Here is a 22,706-nt window from a genome sequence, read left to right as displayed (position 1 = left end):
ACCAGCATTTAAAATTTAAGTCACAGAAGCTGAGGATTGTGGTGGCCTCAGTGATTGTGACCTCAGAATCATAATTCTTCAAAATGATGATAATGTAGATAGCTTCTCTAGAAATAAGAGCAGTTTCACATTTCCTTTGAGTGTGAACTGTATTAATTTATATACTTTGTCTTTTCTGGGAATCTCAAAGGCACACATCTTCATCCCGAAGCACATTACCAAAGTGAAGAGTTTATTCTCCAAGTACTGTGCTAAGGATTTTATATGCATAATCTCATTTTATCGTCACAGCAATCCCATGAAATAAGTGTGTCTAACCCCACGTTGTAGATGAGGTAACTGTGCCTTGGGGGTTACCCATGAACTTGTCCAAGGTCTCAGCCAGCCTGTGATGAACTGGGCTTTGCACCCTATGCTGGCCTGGTTCGAAGTTCCACTTCTGTCTCACTGGCCTGATAAGTTATTCCTAAATGTAGCTCATAAGTCACTCTTTGTTTATGCTTAGAGTCTTCCTTATTTACTGTTGACCACATGCCTTACATTAGAGCTTTGTTTCATTTATGATTTCTGGTTGCTTTCCAGTGAAAATGAGATTTATAAACAAACACCCATTCTTTTTGTTATTTAAATGTTTATATTTGGAAATCGATTTTTAGAATATGTAATAGAGCCACCCAATTAGCCCAAGAATGTAGACACATCTGAAGCTACTCCCTGATATATTTCTTGTATCAGACAGAAAATTACACATATGTACACACACACACATACATACATACATACAAACAACTATTACTAGTAGTACATCAATTACAACATTCCCTAGGTTTATGCTTTTAATCTGAATGAGAGAGAAGGCTGCCTGTATTTCTGGGCATTCTGCACTGACCAGGGTACTGTCAGCTAGTAATAGTAGTTGTATATTTACCGCCTTGTGATGTTTGAAATGCATTCTCAGTGCTAAATGCATTTTCTGGGTCCCATCTTTGTCTCTCACTTGTTTTTGGGAGAGGAGGCTGATTTTGAGGCTTTTCATGGTTTGACCCAGGGCTAGTCTCTTCTAACTTTGTGTTCTGATTTTCTGAATTGTTCTGTATCTTTACAGGTCAGATCAAGAAATCCAAACCTATACTATTGCAGTGATTAATGCACTTTTTCTGAAGGCTCCTGATGACAGGAGGCAGGTAAGTTGCATTTCTTTAGTCTAATGGCTGTGTCAGGGCTAGGAACTTTGTGTGCAGAGAACGCCCTCTCCTTCCATCCGGGAACTCATTGGGCCACTCTGCTGTCCTGGCTGCATATGGACTCTCCACAGCAGCTATGTTCTGCTGCACAGCTGGCCCGCTGGGGTCCTTCCCAAGTCCAGGGGCAAGTGGGTAGAGACGGGTAAGCCCTTGACTGACGAGGGATGCTAGGAGCGTTCCAGCGATAGAGCCTTTTCATGAAATAAAATGCAACCTGGAAGACCAGATGTACAAAGGTGAAAAGGCTGCTGCTGTGGTGGAAGTGGAGTTAGGAGTCCCCGCGACCTTCTGTCCTCTCATGGGATGCTCACTAGGGTGAGGGAAGTGCAGTCCTCATTTTCTGGATCAGGAAAGGGAGACCCTGAGAGATGCCATGTTTTTCCCAGGGAGGCAGGCGATAGAAGGTGAGAGGACAGGAGGGATAATATGCAGATGGCTGCTCCTGGTGGATATAACTGCATTCACATGTCAGATGGGCTCCTTGCTTGGTGAGATTACTTATTTCTGTGTGTGGATGTGGCAGGGAAAATGGAGCCATCTCTTTCCCCTCCTCTGCATAAAAAAAAAAACCAGGCGCAGTGGCTCACACCTGTAGTCCCAGCCCTTTGGAAAGCCAAGGTAGGCAGATCATTTGAGGTCAGGAAGCTGAGACTAGCTTTGTCAATATGGCAAAACCCCATCTCTACTAAATATACAAAAATTAGCCGGGCTGTTTTACAGCCGTGATAGTACACGCCGGTAATCCCAGCTACTTGGTAGGCTGAGGCAGGAGAATCACTTGAACCCGGGAGGCAGAGGTTGCAATGAGCTGACATCACACTACTGCACTCCAGCTTGGGCGACAGAGCGAGACTGTCTTTAAAAAAAAAAAAGGGGGAAGGAACACCTTAATGTACATACATAGAACCTCTCCTTTGATGGTGTCCTTTGTCTGTAGATCCTTTATTTCTTCACGAAGGAAAGGAGCATTACAGAGGGGACGTGAAGAAGTAGAATTTTGCCTTGTCTTAGAATTTAGCTCACACCTCAAAATCCATTCATGTTTTTTTCAATCAATGTGTCATGTAATATGTTACCCTGGTCACAGTTTCCTTCCTTAAAAAAGATGGGTGGAAATATGAGCTCTTTTCACCCACTTAGAAACTATGCTGGGGAGCTCGATGGCAGTTGCCACTGAGTTCGTTTAGAAGAAATTAGAAAGCGAACCTGCTACTGAACCATGACAAGAATTTTTGGATTTTATTTTAGTTTTTCATTGCCACGGATTTTAAACCTCAGTGACTAAACATGACGGGTTCTGGTTTGTTTTGCATTTAGAATTTCTTACTCATCCTCGGGGGGCTGTGTCTGCACAAGGAGTGGTGTCACTTAATAGTTTCCCGGATGTTTGATTTGGTGTTCGCTGGAACTAGGTGGAGGTGCCTGCCCTCCACAAGCCTGTGGTGGGGACGCTGTTACCCTGGCTGGATTTTTAGGAGTGGCTTTGCAGATCTGAGGTGAAATCATGGATAGGGCTGCTTCTGTGATATTTTAGTCTATATACCGAACTCATCATAACTCCCAAGCAGCCCGGAAGTTGTCTGGAAGCTCTCGCTGTGTATATCCACAAGCTTGACGTGGGCATTGGAGGAACCGGGTCCTTCTGCTGGCCAGACCAGGGACTTCTGGCCCAGCCACATGGTAGCTGAGTGTAGCGTGTGGGGTCAGGAAGGCTGCATTCTGATTTCAACTCTTGGAAGTTTCCTTTCCTTTCTCCATCTGTGAAAGAAGAAGATGGATTAGAGGAGGTGAAAGTTCATGCCCACTCAAAAGGCTGTTTCACTTGGATCTCTGAATCTAGACATGAATAAAATGCATACTGCATCTTATTTTATACCAAGCACTACTGTTCATTTGTTAAATTGGACTCTCATGACCATGGACAAATAGGGAATTTCAGGACATTGCTGATAATGGTAATATAATGGAATGTCGACTTAAGATTAGGTTTGGATTTTGTGAACCAAGTCTTTCTTTGAAAACTATGCAACATAGGCTGACAGGAAACAGTTTGGCTATATATTATTCTATTAAACTACCGCAAAGAGTAATAAACCACCTCAAAGAGTAGTCTAATGACCTTAAACCGTTTAAGAAAAGATTCCAACTAAGAAAGACTGTATATAATTCAGCAGAAATTTATGAAGTATTATATGACTCAAGCAAGCTCTAAAAATAGCTACAAGGTATTTAATTGACTTGCCCATGGAAAAGTGATGTGGAGTTCATAAACTATAAACTCTTGAAATTAAGAGTGTTGTTCATCAAAATAAAGGGAGTATCATGATTTTTAAATTTAAAAAAAATTCAGTCAGTAGCGAGATAGCTCTAAAAAGGGATTTCAGGTTCATAATGAAGAAAAGTTTGTTGGATATTATTTTCAGAAGGTCAGTAGAGGCCTGTAAAGCAGAAGACTGAGCTAACTGGTAATATCACATAGGTTGCTGTGGATTTATATTAACAGCTGAGCGTGTACACCTTAGTCTGGGCTCTATATTCTAAGTTTCAGCTGGTCTGAATTTGACATTGGCATTGTTGGCATATGTTCTGAAAAATTAAAAGTTCTGAATTTTTGGCAAATAGAAAAATTGACCAAAGTCAGCCATCAATGATAATATTATTGAGAGTCTGGCATGTGCCAGGCAGTGCTCAGTATTTTGTATTACATTATTTCATTTTATTCTCATATTCAGAGAAAGCCACATTATTTCTGTTTTATAAGTAAGGAAATTGAGACTCAAAGGGAGTAAAGAACTTGACCAGGTTACTGAGTGGGTAAGAATCAGAGTTCAAGTCCCAACCTTATCCCTGCTTTTACCTGCAAAGTATCCCATCCAACACCTGTCAAAGAGATGTCACTCACAGAATTCCCCTGTGTTTGCCAAGTAAACAGCTTCCCGAAGCCTGGATAACACCAAGCCCATTTTCTCACTCCAATTAGATTGAAATGTAATCTAAACATGTATTTACTGCATTTGCAGGAACACTATTTTTTGTTTGTTTTTGTTGGTTTTGTTTTGTTTTATCTGTTTAAAGCCTTAGAACCATTGCTTTTTTTGAGGGTGCCTGATTCTACTTCAGTCAAATACTTTTTTAAAATTTCATCTTCTTTTTTTGACTTGGGCCAGACACATTCATAGGACTCCATTATCTGGCTTTTCTTGGAATTTGGAATGCTTTTAAACACTTATACCCTATTTCTGCTGCTACTGAAAAAAATGCCCCCACTGTCAGAAGGACCTGTGCTATTTTTTCCTTTGCATCCGTGAAGTAGGCCTTACTGAGAGAGGCCTGTGCTGGGACCTAGGGTAAAGCTTCTTCCTCTGGAGAAGGGTTCCGGAGGGTCTAGGGTTCCCCCAGGGGTGGAGGCCTTGCTTTCCCCTGCCTCTGGGATGTAGGAGATTTTCTGTTTCCTGGCACAAATGGAGGGAAGGGCTGTGCTAGTTTTGTCGGGGAGGGGGTTGCTGTTAGGTGGGCAAATGCATCTTTTTGTTTACAACTTTCACCATTATTCAGTTCACTGTTTCAATGGCAAATACGTTGGTGAGATCCCTTCCAAATTTCTCTACAAATATTTATATACTTTGGATAAGCACTATTTAAAAAACTTGTTAGTTAAAAGATTTGGTAGAAAAATCAGAAAATACTAACACAAAAGGAAGAAGTTTGAAAGATTCCTGTAATTATATTCCCAGAGGCAAAACCACTGCAATTATTTACAACTCTTGTGACTTTCATGGTGCTACTTCCCTGTTTGTTCTGTGTAAAAATTCTCCTAATACATCATTTTTTTTCCCCACCAAATGTGAGCATACTACATGCAGTGTAGTTTTTCTAAACTGCTTTTGAAACTAAACAATATTTTGTGGACATCTTTCCGTGTCAGTATATCTGGATTCATATTTGTATCTATCTATATACTTTTACATAATTTTAATACTATAAAATATTCCCCATGGATTCTCACATTTACTCCAACAATTCCTTACTATTAGACTAAGAAATGGAGGCATGGATATTTCTATTTTCTTTTTGACCAAGCTGCTGTTCCTTAGGAGAACAGTGTAAAATATTTATTTGTTATTTTATCAAGCATTTATTGTCTTCTAGGTGTTAGACATTGTTCTTTGGGCTTGGAATACAAAAAAGAAAGTTTCTGCTCATGAGGGACCCACAGCTTATGCAGACAATAAACATTGTAAACAGATAACCACAATGATTTCTTTAGTAGAAATTGGACATACATTGTCCTTTCTAACTTTAAATTTTATAAACTGATAGGCAAACATAGGAACAGAAATTTTTGTTTCTGTTTTTATTTATGAGCAATAATTTCATGTTTTAAAGAAATTAAAACAGCTATAGGATCCTTTGAAGCTTTTACTTGACATCTGGCCTAGAAGAAACAAAAAAACCACCACCAGTGGGCCTTTCTATGAAGATTGGGAAGAAAGCACTGCTTTCTATGCCTAGTGGAAGGGAAGGTTCCTTCTAGGTTACCATTTGACTTGTTTCTCAATGCGTCATTGCTCCTGCTTTCTTGTTTTCAAGAGCATGGAAGAAGACCTAGTATTGGATTTTGACTTGAGGGCCATCTAGCTTTTTTGTCACCTTACGGTATTTAAGCACTTTTCAATGCAGTGGGTCAGCAGGGGCATTCAAATAAAGTGGTCAACCTCTAACAGAGTCCTCTGAATTTCCATCCCTTCTTCTCTCCTGCTTGCTTTCCTTTCTGTGGTGGCGATGACGCCGTTAGGTTGATGTAGAGAGCAATGTTGACATCCTTGATTGTCCTCTGACTGTAAGTCACCCACGTTCCCTTTGTCAGCGTAAAGTGGGCCCTGCTCTCCCGTGCTGCTCCCGTCTACCCCTGCTTGTATGCCCCCCTCAGAAATCTCCCCCACCCCCATGTTCTTGGTTTTCTTTGCTTTCTGCAAATTTGTTTTCACCTTGGTAGAAATCATGGTTCTGTTTTTAAACCGTAGCTTAGTTTCTTCTCTACTCAGTAAGAGTGGCAACACCAAAAACACCCCCTACCACCAAACAACAATCAAATGTCTTCCTGAATATGAGCAGTATTTTTTACTTTAAAATGTGTGCTCCAAGACTGTGCTTAATATGTTATTTTCCCTTAGCCTCTACTTGTCAATATTTATAAAAGGAGTCTGTGCATCATTTCCTTTAATAAAATCACCCTTGAATCCTCCATGCCACTCAGGAGATGCCAAGGCATGAAACACAACCTGTAGAAATCAGGCCTTGCAGAGCTCAGTGAGTGTAGACTCTAGAGCTTTGCATCACCCAGATATTTGCCCTTCACTTAAACTCCACTCAGATCACTTATGTAGCCTGGTATATGTATTACTCACTCTTGGGTTTTGCACAGATGAAGATGAAATGACTTTTAGAAGATACTGGAATCTCCTTGCTACAGGCATGTGTTGCCTAATAAAACCTTTCTGCACATACGTAGTCTAATAAAAGATGATGAGGCTTTCTAATAGAGAACGATTGCTTGGAGTGCCTGATTTTTATTTAGCACCCACCTTTTTCTGGAAGGAAGAAATTCCTAAAGAAGAGAATTTTGCAGGTGCCAGATATATTTTCTTTGCTTTTGGACATGGCTTTTACATTCTAAATGGAACAGTCAAAAAAAAAAAATAATTTGAATACTGCTGCCTGTTTGAGTTCATTATTTCATACGAAATACTGCTGATATACAGTTACGAAGCACACCCCAGGGTAAAGTCATTTTTGGCCATGTCGAAATGTAGCTTTCTAACCTAAGCCTTTGTGTGGGCGTGTTTTTCTTCCACAGGAGATGGCGAATATTTTGGCTCAGAAGCAATTGCGTTCCATCATTTTAACAGTGAGTACCTAGGTGCTATGACCTCTTTGTGGGGGAGGAGTGGCCTGGTGCATTTATTAATCTCTTCTTTTGGCTTCAATCTGTGGTTTGTTCTGTGACTTGCTTCTGTGGTGAAGCAGTAGGAACTCTAAAGAAGGAAAAAGTGAGCTTTTGGAATTGAAGTAAATAAAGTCTTTCCCACAGGAATTGCCTCACTGGATCAGAGGGAGGGGTTTCTGGAACTGCTCTGGAGAGAGAGGAAGGGGGAGGCATTCTGGCAGGAAGGATTGGATAGCTCTCTCAGTGGGGCAGGTTAGGGCAATCAGGGCTTAAAAGATTCACCCTGATGAGGTTTTGCTCTTTTAATGAGAAAGCTAGCTGTAAACATATCAGGTACCAAGAGAAGTCCTGAGATGTTGAACATCAGTTTTGGGGACCCCTGGCAAGAGAGAGGAAGGAAAGATAAAGATGGGAGCCACTCATTCGCTGCAATGCAAAATGACCTTAAACATTGGTGGGAAAAAAAGCCCTAAGGTGTCACCTTATAAATGTTCAGAAATAAACCAAGTAACAAGATTTCCTGAGGCCTTACCCGCTATTTGACTTAACAGCTACTTGAAAGAAGCAGGTTGATTGATTGCCCTGCTTACAAAAAAGAAAAAAAAAAAAAAAAGGAAAAGAAAAGAAAGAAAAAGAAGAATTTCTTTTTGTGTGATTCCGAAGAGCAGTACAGCAAGCTTACAGTTAAAAACACTTGGTCCTCAAATGCAGGTTTTAGCATTATTTGGGTATGGTGAGGCCAACAGATCAGGAGGTGGCTGGCATTGAAAAGAAAAGTTTGTTAATTATAGTTCCCCAAAGGAGGGGGCATGCCGTGCCACTGGGGGATTGTGGGGGGCGGGGAAGCTCCTGAGTCGGGAGGCAGGGAAGGCCCAAGGAGATCTGGACGAGAGCCCTTCCTGTGGTTTTTGAGGGAAGGGACAAGTGAGGCCAGGTAAGCTGGCTGAGCAGGTTTAGGATTGGCTAGTTTGAATAATTTCAGTGGGCTGTGGAGTTTATGGGCTGTCTCTAGTTGTCTGGTACCTGGCCCTGGGTGGTTAGGGCAGGAGAATAGTGATCCTAAGAGTAGGAGCCAGAGCTTGTAGAGGAGTGGGGTGTGGTTGCCAAGGCTCTGGACTGGTTCATTTGCATATGAAAGGAGTTGTTTATTATCTCTAGGAATTGGCTAGATCTGGGAGGGGCAGTCTCTCCAGGGTCAACAAGGTCCCAGATGTCAAAACACCAAAAACAAGTGGCTTATACACACACACACACACACACACACACACTATCCACCCCCCCCCCGCCCCACCTATGCAAGTAAGCCATCAAAAATTAATGTTGAAAGTAAGTGTTCTAGATCCCAAAGCCAGTGGTAATGACTGCAGTTTGTGACCAAGTTAGTTCGATTTTAAACTTCCTGGCTGTCAAGGATGACATGAAACATATGAGTATAATTTTCATTGTTTGATAAAAAGAGGTCCCCCAGTTCTTCGGGAAACATAAAACTTTTCCCTCTGGAACTGAAATCTGAAATGAATCTTGGGAGAGCATCTTAATACATCTAGGTCCAACTGTGGTTTTGGAAGTGCAGAAGTATTCGTAATTGTTGTCCTTCTTTATATTGGCTCTCAATAAATGTAGAAGCTGCAGCATCAATGTATAGCTCAGTGTCTTCATATTACCTTGATGTGGCACTCAGGGTTAGAATGCCCTGAGAAATGAGTGACATTAATGACTGTGGCCACCCTGTCTCAAAAATCAACATCTCTTCTTTTATGAGATGTTGATGGCTGAAGTTCGAGGTTGGTACTCTCCTGCAAGAACTTGCAGTGCAGTACTTTCGAGTTGCTAAGAAAAGAGATACCCACACACTTTGGATACTAAGTGTGTGCTATGAGTTAACATACTATTCTGAAGATTGGAGGATAAGGGGTTTGATTTGCTCCTAACCATCCTGTTGTCTAGTTTCCCTGCTTCCCATAATTTTGGTTCGGTGACTTGGTATTCTCTGATTTCTCCCTGTCCTCTTTCTTCTACTCCTCAATCTTCTCTCACCCCTCCTTCTTTAACTGGCTATTTCAACATGGCCCTAACAGCTAGGGTGTGGATTGCAGGTGGATGCCAGGTTGAGAGGCACCCAGGCAGCACTCTAAGGACCTAGACTTCCTCCAGTCCTGGAGGAAGATCATTTTTCTCTACAGTGGGGAACTTTGTCATTTACTGAATAGCCACTTAGAAGTTGGTTTGCAGCAGTCTACCCAGGAGCGAGTATAGATTTCCAAGAGAATTGGTCTTCCAGATAGCAAGGCGTGACTGGGGCTAACATTTGAAATAACTGATGTGATGGATTGTTTCACCACATTGATCCGTTGTTTGGCATTTTTAATGTACAGCCAGAATCTGTGTTGAAAAGGCTGTGTGTTAGTCCCAAATGCTGAATGTTCAGTTGGTGGCAGCTGTCCCATTTCTGGGCGGGGGTGAGGGGGTTGGGGGTGGACCTATCTAGTCTTCCTGTCCTGCCACTCCTTGTATGTTCTGTTTTCAGTTCTGTTTCTATGGGGAAGAGTCATTTTATCTTTCATTTAGTTGTTAACAGTGAGTAAAGTAATTCACGAGCTTTTGCTGTCTGCTTTTGATGGTAGACATCCTTATGTAGCTCCCACAGTGGATTAAGACTTGATGGGTATTTTGCTTTTGTGTGTTCCTTGTGACACTTTTCCCCGTTTTGAAGTGGGCTCACCTGTCAGACAGTCATAGGGTAAGATAATGGCAAGATTGCTTCCTATGGGTATGCACCATGGGTTTTTCTGCTGTATGTGACAGATGCTTCCATTATAGAAATCCACAGTTGTCTTGGAGACACCCCCATTGCAAGCACACCTTCTCTTGACTTATATGGCTGCCGTCACCCGTCCTTTTCCAGCGCTTTTCCCCTTCCACTCACGCCTGCCCACAGTAGGTTTTTCCTGGACCTTGACCTGAAGATCAAGAACCTTCCTGGGCTCTGAAATGTAAAGGAAAGCTCTGAAATTCCCTGTGCCCTCACCTACCTTTTCCATTCCTTGTACCTCCCAATAAAGACTGTGAGAGCCTACTTGAGGGTTAATTTTTGTTGTTTCCTTTTACTGTGAGAGCCTACTTGAGGGTTAATTCTTGTTGTTTCCTTTTCTTTCTTTTTTAAAAAATTTCATTTGTGAACCATCTCCCTAGAATGTCATCCGAGCCCAAAGGGCCATCAACAATGAGATGGCGCATCAGCTGTATGTTCTGCAAGTGCTCACCTTTAACCTCCTGGAAGACAGGATGATGACCAAAATGGACCCCCAGGACCAGGTGAGTGCTCACTGGACAGCAGTTAAAGCACAAGACGGACAAAAAGTGACATTAAAAGTCTTTTTTTGAGGTACCCTGCAACTAGGGAGTTTCACAGCTTGAGGTGATGTCGTTTTATTATCATCTCAGAACATAGGGGCATGGCTTCAAAATTAGGTGAATCCAGGATCAGAAAATATACTCAATGCATTCTTCCATTAGGCTCCAAACATGCATCTTCTGCCTTTATTGAATAAGAAAGTTTGATGTCACGTGACCACACACCTTAGCCCCGGCCCCAAGTACGTTTAATGGTAGTAGCTTTCGAGTCAAGTTCCCAGACAACTAGGGTCTCTTGGTGACTCTATGTGGCATTGATTCTACGGGGTTGAGGCAGCAATTTTCATCCTCTAGAGATCAGTGCCAAGAGCAGGGTCCCAGATTAAACCTGATTTCTGGGCCAGCATTTCTGTTGGTTGGCTGTTGGCTGTAGCTCTCTGCTAGGTCTCTTGTTGTGCATGAAAAGTTATATCTCCATTCAGAAGCCTTTGGGGACTTTTGCTGTGTGAGGGTGGGGTGAGAGGAAACAGCTGCGAGCCCTGCCATAGCACATTTTCAGCTTAAACAGTGCTGCAGCTTTGGAAAGGAAAACACTCATTATTGGCACGTGAGGGCCTGATCTGTTGCAGATGTCAACTGCGTATGTGAAGTGTGTAGCCACCGCGGCACTTCATTCATGGAGCAAGGCCATGCAGTTAAGAATGATGGAGAGGCTTTGAGAGGCAGTGAATGTGCCCCCACGTTTTTGGCAAGGTGTGGTCATCCCAGGTTGAGGAGACTGTCATCTTATCACTTCTAGTGACAGAGAGCAATGCATCTTAATACTAAATGACGCTCTTTGCTTGGAAACCCTTTTAAAAATGTATTTATATGTTTATTTTATAGTGGTGGGATATGTATAACATAAAGTTTACTATTTTAACCATTCTTAAGTGTACAGTTTAGTGGCATTAAGTACATTCACATTGTTATGAAACTATCACCACCATTCATCTCCAGAACTCTTTTCATCTTGCAGAACTGAAACTCTGTACCCATTAAACACTATCTCCCCATTCCCCTGTCCTCTTAGCCCCTGGTAACCACCATTCTACTTTCTGTCTATGAATTTGACTACTCCAGAGACCTCATATAATTGGAATTGGACAATATGCATATTTCTGTGTCTGGTTTATTTCACTCAGCGTAGTATCTTCAAAGCTCATCCATATTGTAGCATCTATTGGGAATGCCATCTTTCAAAGGCTGGATAGTATCCCATTGGATGTCCATGCCACATTTTGTTCATCCATTTACCCTTGGATGGACACTTGGGTTGTTTGCACCTTTGACCCTTTCTTTCTTTTTTGTCCTGTGTTTATTTCCATGAAGTAACTTAGTGGTGTGAGGCACTTTGGGTACCTCTTACTTTGTTCCCAACTGTACGGTATCCCCAGTTTCTCTAGCTTAGCTTTCTCCAATCACGACCCTTCCATCATATCTGGGCCTCTCAGTTAAGACTGCACTGGACCATCAATATTCGTGCTCCAGATGACTACTTGGCTAAGAGGACCACTGTGGAATACAGCCAGACCTGACCAGCAGGGAGACTGACGGGGGAAGACCAGTCTGCAAAGCTGTAACTTAGAACATTGGTTCTCTTTTATCTGTTTTTATTTTGCCTGAATGCAGTGATTCATTTAGACCCCAGGGAAAGAGGGAGTATATGTAATGTCATACAATGAAAGCAGCTTTTTTCCCCTCCCTTTTCTTTCTACTCCCTGATTCCTTCAGGCTCAGAGGGACATCATATTTGAACTTCGAAGAATTGCTTTTGATGCCGAGTCTGAACCTAATAACAGCAGTGGCAGCATGGAGAAACGCAAGTCCATGTACACGCGAGATTATAAGAAACTTGGCTTCATTGTAAGTAAGCTATCTCCAGTATGCACTCCCCCTCCAGCCTCCGCGGGCCTGACCTCAGCCACATAACTGATGTCTCTTCCGAGCGTGTGGTCCTCTTGCGCTTTACAGAATAGTTTCCACATTTCCAGATGTTTAGCTGGTTTAAGCAGGATCACATGAAAATCTCTTCTGGCTTCAGTGAAATGGAATAACTTGCACAAGTGTGACTAATACTGAGTTTGTTTATTCAGTTCTGATTAAGTGTAACCAAGAGTAGTTCGGCCGGGATGCATCTCGACTTCATTAAATCTACTTCACAAGACGCTTAAGATTTGTGTTTGACTTAAGTGAATGATGGCAGCTGTGGGATGGATCTTATTATTGGGTTAGTGAGTGGATTACTTACATACATCAATTTTATATCAAAGTCAAATTGAAAGTCTCCTGAAATTTAATCATGATGACATTAACACAATTTATGTTTGCTTAAAAGGCCTCTCTTGCTATGAATTTTAATAGGTTGTCTCCTAGATTTTTTTTTTCAGTTTGCAAATCAGAACACAGCTTGTCCCAAATATAATCCATTGTTTTTATTTCTATTTGCATTATATTCTTGATTTTATCCCCATGAAGTCTCTGAGTGACCTTAAGCTAATATCAAATTCTGCAGGTGTAAAATTGGATTTCCATTTTAATTCCCATCATAAATGGCATTACTGAGATTTTGGCTTCGGTGATTAGAAATCACCAGGCATTATTTTATAGTTTCAAATACTCTTTCCTTGGAAAAAAATATATATGCTATATATATGTGTGTGTATATATATAATGCATATGTTTTATATATATGTATTTGTGCATATACATATACACAGACACACCCAAATATATGTATATACACACAATGTATATATCTGTATATATACACACTACTAATATTTATACGTAATTTGACAAATGGTTCGTGCTTTATGTGTTATTTGAGAAGCCTTGTCTTTCATGGGAATATTCTTTGAAAATGTTTTCATATTACTTAACATGTACTGTGTTTCATTACTGATTTGTTTTTCATTATTTAGATGTAATACAATGTATTTAACCAAGCCCTTTTACGAAATGATTCAATGCTTTGAAATTACCATAAGTCTATAATTAATATCTTCAGCCTAGAATATATGCACACCTATGCTCACATTACTAGGATAAATGTGTGGAACTGTACTTTGTATAAGATGTTTTCAAGGCTCTTGATACTGTCAAATTGCTTTCCAAACACAGAAAGTCATGCCCATTTTAACCAGCAGTGGGTCAGACTGATCATTTTTTTTAACTCTCTCCAGTAGTGTCTCTTAAACTAAAAATGCCTAAAAACCTAAAAAACTAACACTCTTAACAAGTTATTGTTTTTCTAGTGATAGTTTTAATATGACATTTTAAATAAGAATACTTATTGAATATTCAGCTTTGCAGCTTGCCTTACAGAGGTATTCTGAAATTATTTTTGTGTCATCATATTTTGTATTTCGACCTTGGCATTCCACTTTATCTTTTAGTTGAATAAGTTTTTTAAATTTTTAGCAAAAAGTGTCATGACTGGTGGAGCGAGTGAGTTTCCTGTACTTGTGTGTGTATGACTAAAAGCTCCAGGGTGGCAGTGACCTTGCTGGCAGAGCCACTCTGCCAGAGCAATGGTCCAGGGAAGGTGGATGGGGCTCACTTTCTGCCTCGCCCTCAATTCCTTCCAAGTTTTACTTTTATGTGGTAAGCAAGACGTATCGAGGTCACTTGGGAAGCTTTGCGAAATCACCCAATCTCTCTTACCCTCAAGTCATATCAAAATTACCAACGAAGAATCAGGGCATGTACATTTGGAAAATACTCTTAATTGATTCCTCTCCTGAAGGAGAGCCTGGTTCTAAGGTGCTCCTGTGACTGCAATTTTATCGTCGTCCTCCTGCCAGTGCCTGGATTTCTTCTGAGCTATGTAGAAAGTCCAAAACCTGCATTCTTTCCATGTGCTGTCCCGGGATGCATGTGTTTCCGTCCCAGCAGTGGTTTTCCTCCGGGGTAGTTGGATCCCAGAATGCACAGTACGGAGGGACTGAGGAGAGAGGGAGGTTGTGGGATGACCACATGGAGGAAATAGGATTACTGTAGAATCTGGGTCCCTGTGAGGGGTATCTGGAATGGGAGTGTGTGCTATGAAGCATCTCCTTTTTATTTTCAGGCCCTGTTCTTACGTGAGATGACCAGGGTATTCCATGAGCCAAAATCGGAGTAAATTTGCTCAATGTAGCTCCATCTGTCTAAACATTCTTGTTAATTCCTTGTACAGTTTAGTCTTGGTATATCTCTGTCTTAGTTTTCCCTGCCTGGGGAGTGTTCTGCTTCATGAGTACAGAATAATAGTTTTTTTTTTTTTTTAAACAATGTTAATTGGAGGTGGTTTTAAGACCTTTAGCACTTATGAGGACTTGAAAAGTCATCCTAGAAAAAGCAAAGACCCTGAACAGAGAATAATCATAAGAAAGTGTTGGTTTTCTTTATTTTTCCATGGTGCTTTTTTTAGTTTTTGATTTTAGTTCTTCCCCTGCAACTTCTCCCAGGCCACAGTCTTGCATCAGAGAGTTAAGAAGTTGGAATGACTATTTAGTAATGATTTTGAATGCTGGAAATGATCCAACAACTTTTGACAAGCAGATATTTTCACTTTGAGTACCCAGTCAGCCAGAAATAGACAGGCCTCGGTAAACAGAACCGCATGGTCATTGCACCACCTAGAGATGGTCTTGCGAAAATGCTGAAAGCTAGCTGATGATACCAGGGTCTGGCTGCAAAATCTCTAGATGCTGTAAGCAGTCCCATGCAGAATTCTCTCTGTACTTCCCAAAGAGGAATCATCTTGCCTGTTAAACTACTTGCTAAACTTTAAGGATTAATTTGAGGTTGGGATCATCTTTTGGATCACTTTGAAGAAAAGTTCAGTTCATAAGATGAAGACTGCTATTTCTCATTTTTCTGCTCCCAAGTGGGCAATGCCCAGGAAGCATCACACGACAAGATTTTGGAGTTCACTGGGCCTAGATTTAATTTTAGCTTTCCTGCTTTTGAGCCATGGGCCAGTGGTTCAGTCATTTAACCTGTTTGGGCATGGGTTTTCTCAGCTGTGAAACTGGGCAGCATCTTTTCCATTTTGAGGTTATGGGAGGGCCCCACAGGACCGTCTGCCCACGACTAGCACAGCAGCTGGAACCGAGGTGCACTCAGCCAGTGCTACTTCCCTTTCTTCCTTTTGGAGAGAACACATCATAGAAATCATCTGCAGTCTTTTAAGTTTTCCAAGGTAAAAGGGGCCATTGCTCCAACAAGGCAAGAAGAACAGTTTATTAAAGGATAATAAACCACAGCACCTTTGAGGAGGCAGATGGGCATCACATTCCTTCTCAGCACAACATCCCAGTGGAGCAGGTTTTTCTGATAAAATAATTCTAAAGTCACAATCTAGGTGGCTGAGTGGCTTGTAAGGTTAGTCATAACACAGAAAAGGTGCTTCGTCTTCTTTCTGAGAGCTCGTTTTGCTTTTTGTTTTTTGTTTTTTAGGTAGAGTTTTCCTCTCGTCAGGTGCTCAACACCACGCCCAGCTAATTTTTTTTTATTTTTAGTAGAGACGGGTTTCACCATGTTGGTCAGGCTGGTCTCAAACTCCTCACCTCAGGTGATCTGCCCATCTCAGCCTCTCAAAGTGCTAGGATTACAAGCATGAGGCACTACCCCAACTATCTTCTAAGATCTCTGTTACTGATTTCTCTGGTTTCAAAATGGACAAGCCTTTGTAGGGTCCCTGGTGGGAAGAGACAGAGTTGTCTGCGATAATGCTGTTTTTGTTTTTTTTTTGAGACAGAGACTCGCTCTGTCACCCAGGCTGGAGTGCAGTGGCACAGTCTCTGCTCTCTGTAACCTCCACCTCCCAGGTTCAAGTGATTCTCCTGCCTCAGCATCCTGAATACCTAGGACTACAGGAGTGTGCCACCATGCCCAGCTAATTTTTGTATTTTTAGTAGAGACGGGGTTTCGCCATGTTGGCCAGGCTGTGCTCGAACTTCTGATCCCAGGTGAACCACCCACTTTGGACTCCCAAAGTGCTGGGATTACAGGTGTGAGCCACTGTGCCCTGCCAGGATAATGCTGTTTTAGTGGAACTTCTAAGAAAGGGCACATGGATTCCTGAGAGTAATGGAAAGCAGACCCTCACCTCTAGGATGACTTCATTTTGAGAACAGGGGAAATGCTATCTACAAACTTGTCTCTCTTGATTGTAGCCACCAAGACCTGTGCACCATGGCTTTCACACTCTGCAAAGTGTTATGTTCATGGCTAGAGCCCTTTCAGAGTTTGTCTCTGGTTTGATTTCCAGTTTGTAGCCTATTTGTGAATTTTTCCTTGTTCAGTCTAGTGGACGAGCATGAAAAAGGAGATGTCTGTAGTTCATCTTTCTGATCCCTTCTGAATCAAAGCAGATATTAAAATCAGACAAGCCTTTTTTTTCCCCCCCTAGCTGCTTTGTTTTCTTTTCCTTTATATTGAGTGGGGAGAAAATAAGCTGTTTTTTTTTAAAAAAAATTGTTTCTAAACGATGTAATGTGTTTTAACATGAAACATTTTACAAAAGTTTTTCATAATATTTCAGGATCATCCTGGAGGGAAAAATGACTAAAATGTGAAGGTGGAAGTGGTTATGGGTAATGGTAAAAACATTATTTCAGAATTAAGGTTCATGTTCAAATTTTTAAGAGGATTTTCTACCTTCTTGGGTGATAGAAAATAATTACCTGTAGTTACACAAGTATAATTACACAAAATTACATATGCAGGGGTTGGTGTAATCTTAATGCAGTTTTTCACCAAATAGAGATGGCAGGGAATTAAATGAACTGCATATTTATATTTTTCGTTCTCTATCTCTGTCTCCATCCTAATACTAAGGAATGAAACATCTTTGTCTCAATGCTACTAGGCGTCAATAGTCATTGTGAGACATCTTTTCCATTTTGAGGTTATGGGAGGGCCCCACAGGACCGTCTGCCCACGACTAGCACAGCAGCTGGAACCGAGGTGCACTCAGCCAGTGCTACTTCCCTTTCTTCCTTTTGGAGAGAACACATCATAGAAATCATCTGCAGTCTTTTAAGTTTTCCAAGGTAAAAGGGGCCATTGCTCCAACAAGGCAAGAAGAACAGTTTATTAAAGGATAATAAACCACAGCACCTTGGAGGAGGCTGCTCTTAAATGGTAATGAGAGGTGAAGCCAGCTGGGTTTGTGGGTCAGGTGAGAACTCTGTGTCTAGCTAAAGGATTGTAAACGCACCAGTAAGCACTCTGTGTCTAGTTAAAGGTTTGTAAATGCACCAATCAGCACTCTGTGTCTAGCTAATTGGGTAGGGGACTTGGAGAACTTTTCTGTCTAGCTAAAGGATTGTAAGTGCACCAGTCAGCACTCTGTGTCTAGCTAAAGGTTTGTAAATGCACCAATCAATGCAGAGTAACATTGTGAATAAGCTTGGGCTGTAGATTTGGGTTGCTGACATCGATTTCTGACTCTTCCATTCACAGGCTGAGTGACTTGGGCAAGGTACTTGACATTTTCATGTCTCTTTTTTATTCTTTAAAATGAGGGGTAGTAATTTTCTCTATCAATACGTGTGTTGTGTAGATTAAATTAGTAGACACTTATAAGTTGTTCAGAGCAGTTCCTGCTACATAGTCTGTGAGTCTAGATGCTATTATTACGATGTTATGATTGCTATTAATATTGGAATGGCACCCAGTGCTCTGACACCATGATGGATTGTGATGGCAGAATGTGAGAGCTGTAGGTTGTCCCAGGAGGGTAGTGTGAAATGCATGGTGAAAGTAACAGTTAAAGGCAAAAGAACACTGGGTGCTTGGGAAACTGCAGGTCATTTATCACGGCCAGGCCAGCATTTATGTTGCAAACAGAGACGGAAGTCGAGTTGGCTTTAGGAGTGAGGGAAAGGTTATAGAAGAATTTTAAATTCAAAGGGCTTTGCAATATACAGTCCTCATTATTCATGGATTCCATATTTGCAAATTTGCCTATTTGCTAAAATTTATTTGTAACGCCCAAATCAATATTCAAGGTGCTTTTTTAGATCATTCTTGGACAAATGCATAGTGGCAAAAAAATTTGAGTTGCCCAACTCAGATGTTCCAGCTGAAGTTGAACAAGACAACAAGCCACCGTCCTGCCTTCCTGCTTCAGCTTTCATGCTTCAAACAGGTGTCCCTTTCCCAGTCTGTCTAGGCCACTTTTTTCTCACTTTTGTGCTTCCTGCTTTCTGATGGTAATTTCAGTTTCATATGGCCCTTGAATGTAGTGCTGAAGTGCTGTTTTAGTGTTTTGAAGTGTAAGAAGGCTGTGACGTGCCACGCAGAAAAAATACAAAAATATACGGGTTTGTTAAGCTTTGTTGAGGCAGTATAGAACTGTTGGCTGAGCATTCAATGTTAATGAATCAACAACGTATACTAAATAGGGTGTCTTTAAACAGAAACACATAAAACAAGGTTATATATTCACTGGTTGGCAAAAACGTTATGGTCAAAGGCTCACAGAAACAATTCTATATTGTTCCTAGGAGCAATGGTTCAGTAGTTAACTTACTTGCAGCAATATTCTAGGACACAACTACTGCAAATAAGAAGAGTCTACTCTACTGGGAAGTCCCCAGGGAGATTTTGGGCAGAAGTAAACTATAGAGAGGAGAATCCCAGAGGCCCCCCATCTGTGATAAGTGGGGAGGAGAAAGTCTGCTCTTAAATGGTAATGAGAGGTGAAGCCAGCTGGGCTTGTGGGTCAGGTGAGAACTCTGTGTCTAGCTAAAGGATTGTAAACGCACCAGTAAGCACTCTGTCTAGTTAAAGGTTTGTAAATGCACCAAGCAGCACTCTGTGTCTAGCTAATTGGGTAGGGGACTTGGAGAACTTTTCTGTCTAGCTAAAGGATTGTAAGTGCACCAGTCAGCACTCTGTGTCTAGCTAAAGGTCTGTAAATGCACCAATCAACACTCTGTCAAAACAGACCAATCAGCACTCTGTAAAACGGACCAATCAGCATTCTGTAAAATGGACCAATCTGTTCTCTGTAAAGTGGATCAATTGGCACTATGTGGGTGGGGCCAAATAAGGGAATAAAAGCAGGCCACCTGAGCCAGAAGTGGCAACCAGCTGGGGTCCCCATCCGTGCTGTGGAAGCTTTGTTCTTTCGCTCTTTGCAATAAATCTTACTGCTGCTCACTCCTTGGGTCCGTGCCGCCTTTATGAGCTGTAACTCACTGCAAAGGTCTGCAGCTTCACTCCTGAAGTCAGCGAGACCATGAACCCACCAGAAGGAAGAAATTCTGGACACATCCAAACATTAGAAGAAATAAACTCCGGACACACCATCTTTAAGAACTGTAACACTCACTGTGAGGGTCTGTGGCTTCATTCTTGAAGTCAGTGAGACCAAGATCCCAGCAATTCTGGACACATTTTGGTGACCCAGATGGGACCATCACCTGTCGCCAAGTGGTGAGAGCATTGCCTATCGCCAAGCGGTGAGCACCATTGGACCCCTTTCGCTTGCTATTCTGTCCTATTTTTCCTTAGAATCCAGGGGCTAAATACCAGGCACCTGTTGTCCAGTTAAAAGCAACTAACATGGCCACTGGACTAAAGACACAGCTGTCAGGCTTTCTGGGAAAGGGTTCTCTAGCAACCCCTGACTCTTCAGAGTTGGGAATATTGGTTTGCCTGGAACCAGCTCCCGCTTTTCCTGTACTTCTGGGCTGAGCCAAGGGTCAACAGAGAGGAAAGCCATGCAGCTTTGAGATCCCAACAGCAAGTTGGTCGACCCTGCGGCCATGAGCAGAACTCTCAAAGGCATATCGCCCAAGCGAGAATCTCCCATCTATCCTGTCTATCCTGACCCTTGCCCCCTAGGTCCTAACGCCTGCCAGATAAACTTCCTGTCACCTCTCTTCTCCGAGGCAAGTCCCACGTCTGAAAAACCACTGTCTCTGGTGCTTTTCTACTTTCTCGTATAAGAATGATTTCTAGTATAAACTCCAGGACTCTGTTACCTTCTTTAGGCACCTGGGCTTACCAGTCAGGAGGACATAATTTTTGCACAAATCCCCATTGTAGAGGGGGCTATCTGGAATTTTAGGCCTAACAGAAGCTATTCCCGAAGCTAGGATATGGGGAGCCTCAGAAATTGTATCTTTCCTGTTCATATAAGTGAGGACAAAAGGCATCACTCTTCCAACTCTGGAGAGCCCTTCCCTCCCTCAGGGTATGGCCGTCCACTTCATTTTGGGGGCATAACATCTTTATAGGACATGGGTAATGTCCCAATACTAACAGAGGAATGCTTAGGACTTTAACAAGTTTTCGAGAACGCATTGGTAAGGGCCACTAAATCCGACTTTTGTTGGTCCTCCTTGTGATCTGGGAGGAAAACTAGTGTTTCTGCTGCTGCGTTGGTGAGTACAACTGTTCCAATCAGCGGGATCCAGGGACCATTGTGGGTTCTTGGGCAGGGAGTGTTTCTGCTGCATCGGTGAGTGCGACTATTCCAATCAGCAGGGCCCAGGGACTGTTGAGGATTCTTGGGCAGGGGGAGAAACAAAGCAAACCAAAACGCGGGCGATTTTGTCTTTCAGATGGGAAACACTCAGGCATCAACAGGCTCACCCTTGAAATGAATCCTAAGCCATTGGGACCAATTTGACCCACAAACCCTGAAAAAGAGGCGACTCATTTTTTTCTGCACTATGGCCTGGCCCCAATATTCTCTCTCTGATGGGGAAAAATGGCCACCTGAGGGAAGTATAAATTACAGTAAGAAGGAAAAGTTAAATAATTTCTGGAAATCATTCAGTACTACTCAGTACCATGTTGGAATTCACAGGGAAAGTATTATAACTTACTATTCATTTATTTTAAATTCATTTATTTTAAAGCCAGAAACTGCCCTGAAATGCCTGCTATACCAAAATACTGCATCCCTGAAACCTGATGAATTCTCAGAAAAATCATTCTGGATGAAGAGAACCCAGTCCACAGTGGACTTGGGTTGTATTTCAGCACTGATCCCAATGTGATTTTACCATAGGCTTTCATCACTAAGAATATGGTGCAGTCTCTTGGAGTACAAGGACAGCATTAGTAAGAATCTAGAATACATTTGTGGGAATAGCAGAAATTAAATTTTGACATTCTCTTAATTTTTGTGATATTCTCTTTTTGAAACAGGGCATCTCTGGAAAGCACAAGATAATGCAGGTTTTTGTCCATCGAATCACTTTTCCCTATATCCCATATTAATAACTGGGGTAGTATTCTGAAACAAGCACTTTGCTTTCAAATACATTTTAGATCTAACCCATAAACCTCAAAGTAAAAGGACAGTATATTTAAAAACACATTTCCTGAAATCGTGTATGGTTATAGCTATATAGAATGCAGGAGGTCCCGGGGTGCTCTGCAGCGAAGCTCTGCCAGTCCTAGCCAGTCCACCAGCCCCAGTCAGCCCCTTTCCCCTGAGGGATGCTTGGGGGACATGGGTAAAGGGTTTACCCAGGATGGTTCGGGCTGCATGAACTCACGCAGATGTGCCTGTTCCTCAGGGACCATATCTTATACTCTCTGCCTCCTTGACACTTGGATCAGATCAGAGACTCTCTTTTTCCTATCTGAAATGCTGCAGACCCCAGTCCTAATAACTTCTGAGGCATCCCTGGCCTCAACAAGCCAGGAAATTCCTTAGTGAACCAGAGCAGAAATAGCCACCAGGTGGCGCAAATACACAGCCATTGGCTCTCAGCCAGCCCCCTGAACTCTGGCTGACCAGCTGCTGGGACATTTCTGTTACATTGCAACCCTGCTTATAAGCCTGAAGGGTTTGAAGTTGCTTGAAGTTTAAAGGCTAAGACGGGTTCTCAGGTTCTCGGGGTCGCCTTAGAGGGCTCTAAAGCTTTCATCAGGGCCCAGCGGGAACTAGAAGCATTCTTGGATGTGCAACTGGCCTCCGTATTAAATGGGATTTGCCTGATGTTCATGGCAGATGGGCTTTTCCCCAGTACCCGAGTCTCCCAACTCTCATTCCCAGTTATTTTTCCTTATTCTACCGTGAAAGTATTTTAAGTAGGGCAGGCAACCTATACAAGTAATTTTTGCTTTCTGCTTTAACATGGAAGTACAGGAAAGAATGCACT

At 42.0% G+C, this 22,706-nt stretch overlaps 1 protein-coding gene across 5 annotated transcripts in view; it reads left to right on the top strand.

The window, feature by feature from the left end:
- Positions 1-22,706, top strand: part of ELMO1 (engulfment and cell motility 1) — a 586,094-nt gene that overhangs the window by 224,486 nt on the left and 338,902 nt on the right. For all 5 annotated transcript variants that reach the window (XM_033193626.1, XM_033193625.1, XM_033193622.1 and 2 more), the window contains 4 exons: positions 1,106-1,184; positions 7,102-7,152; positions 10,384-10,506; positions 12,319-12,450. In XM_033193626.1, the coding sequence (XP_033049517.1) occupies positions 1,106-1,184; positions 7,102-7,152; positions 10,384-10,506; positions 12,319-12,450 (385 nt within the window). The remainder of the gene's footprint in view (positions 1-1,105; positions 1,185-7,101; positions 7,153-10,383; positions 10,507-12,318; positions 12,451-22,706) is intronic.

Source organism: Trachypithecus francoisi, unplaced genomic scaffold, assembly GCF_009764315.1.
Source record: "Trachypithecus francoisi isolate TF-2019V2 unplaced genomic scaffold, Tfra_2.0 Lachesis_group4, whole genome shotgun sequence".
NCBI classification, from domain to species: Eukaryota; Metazoa; Chordata; class Mammalia; order Primates; family Cercopithecidae; genus Trachypithecus; species Trachypithecus francoisi.
The sequence above is the reverse complement of the archived record's forward strand: the minus strand, read 5'-3'. Positions and strand labels throughout refer to the sequence as shown.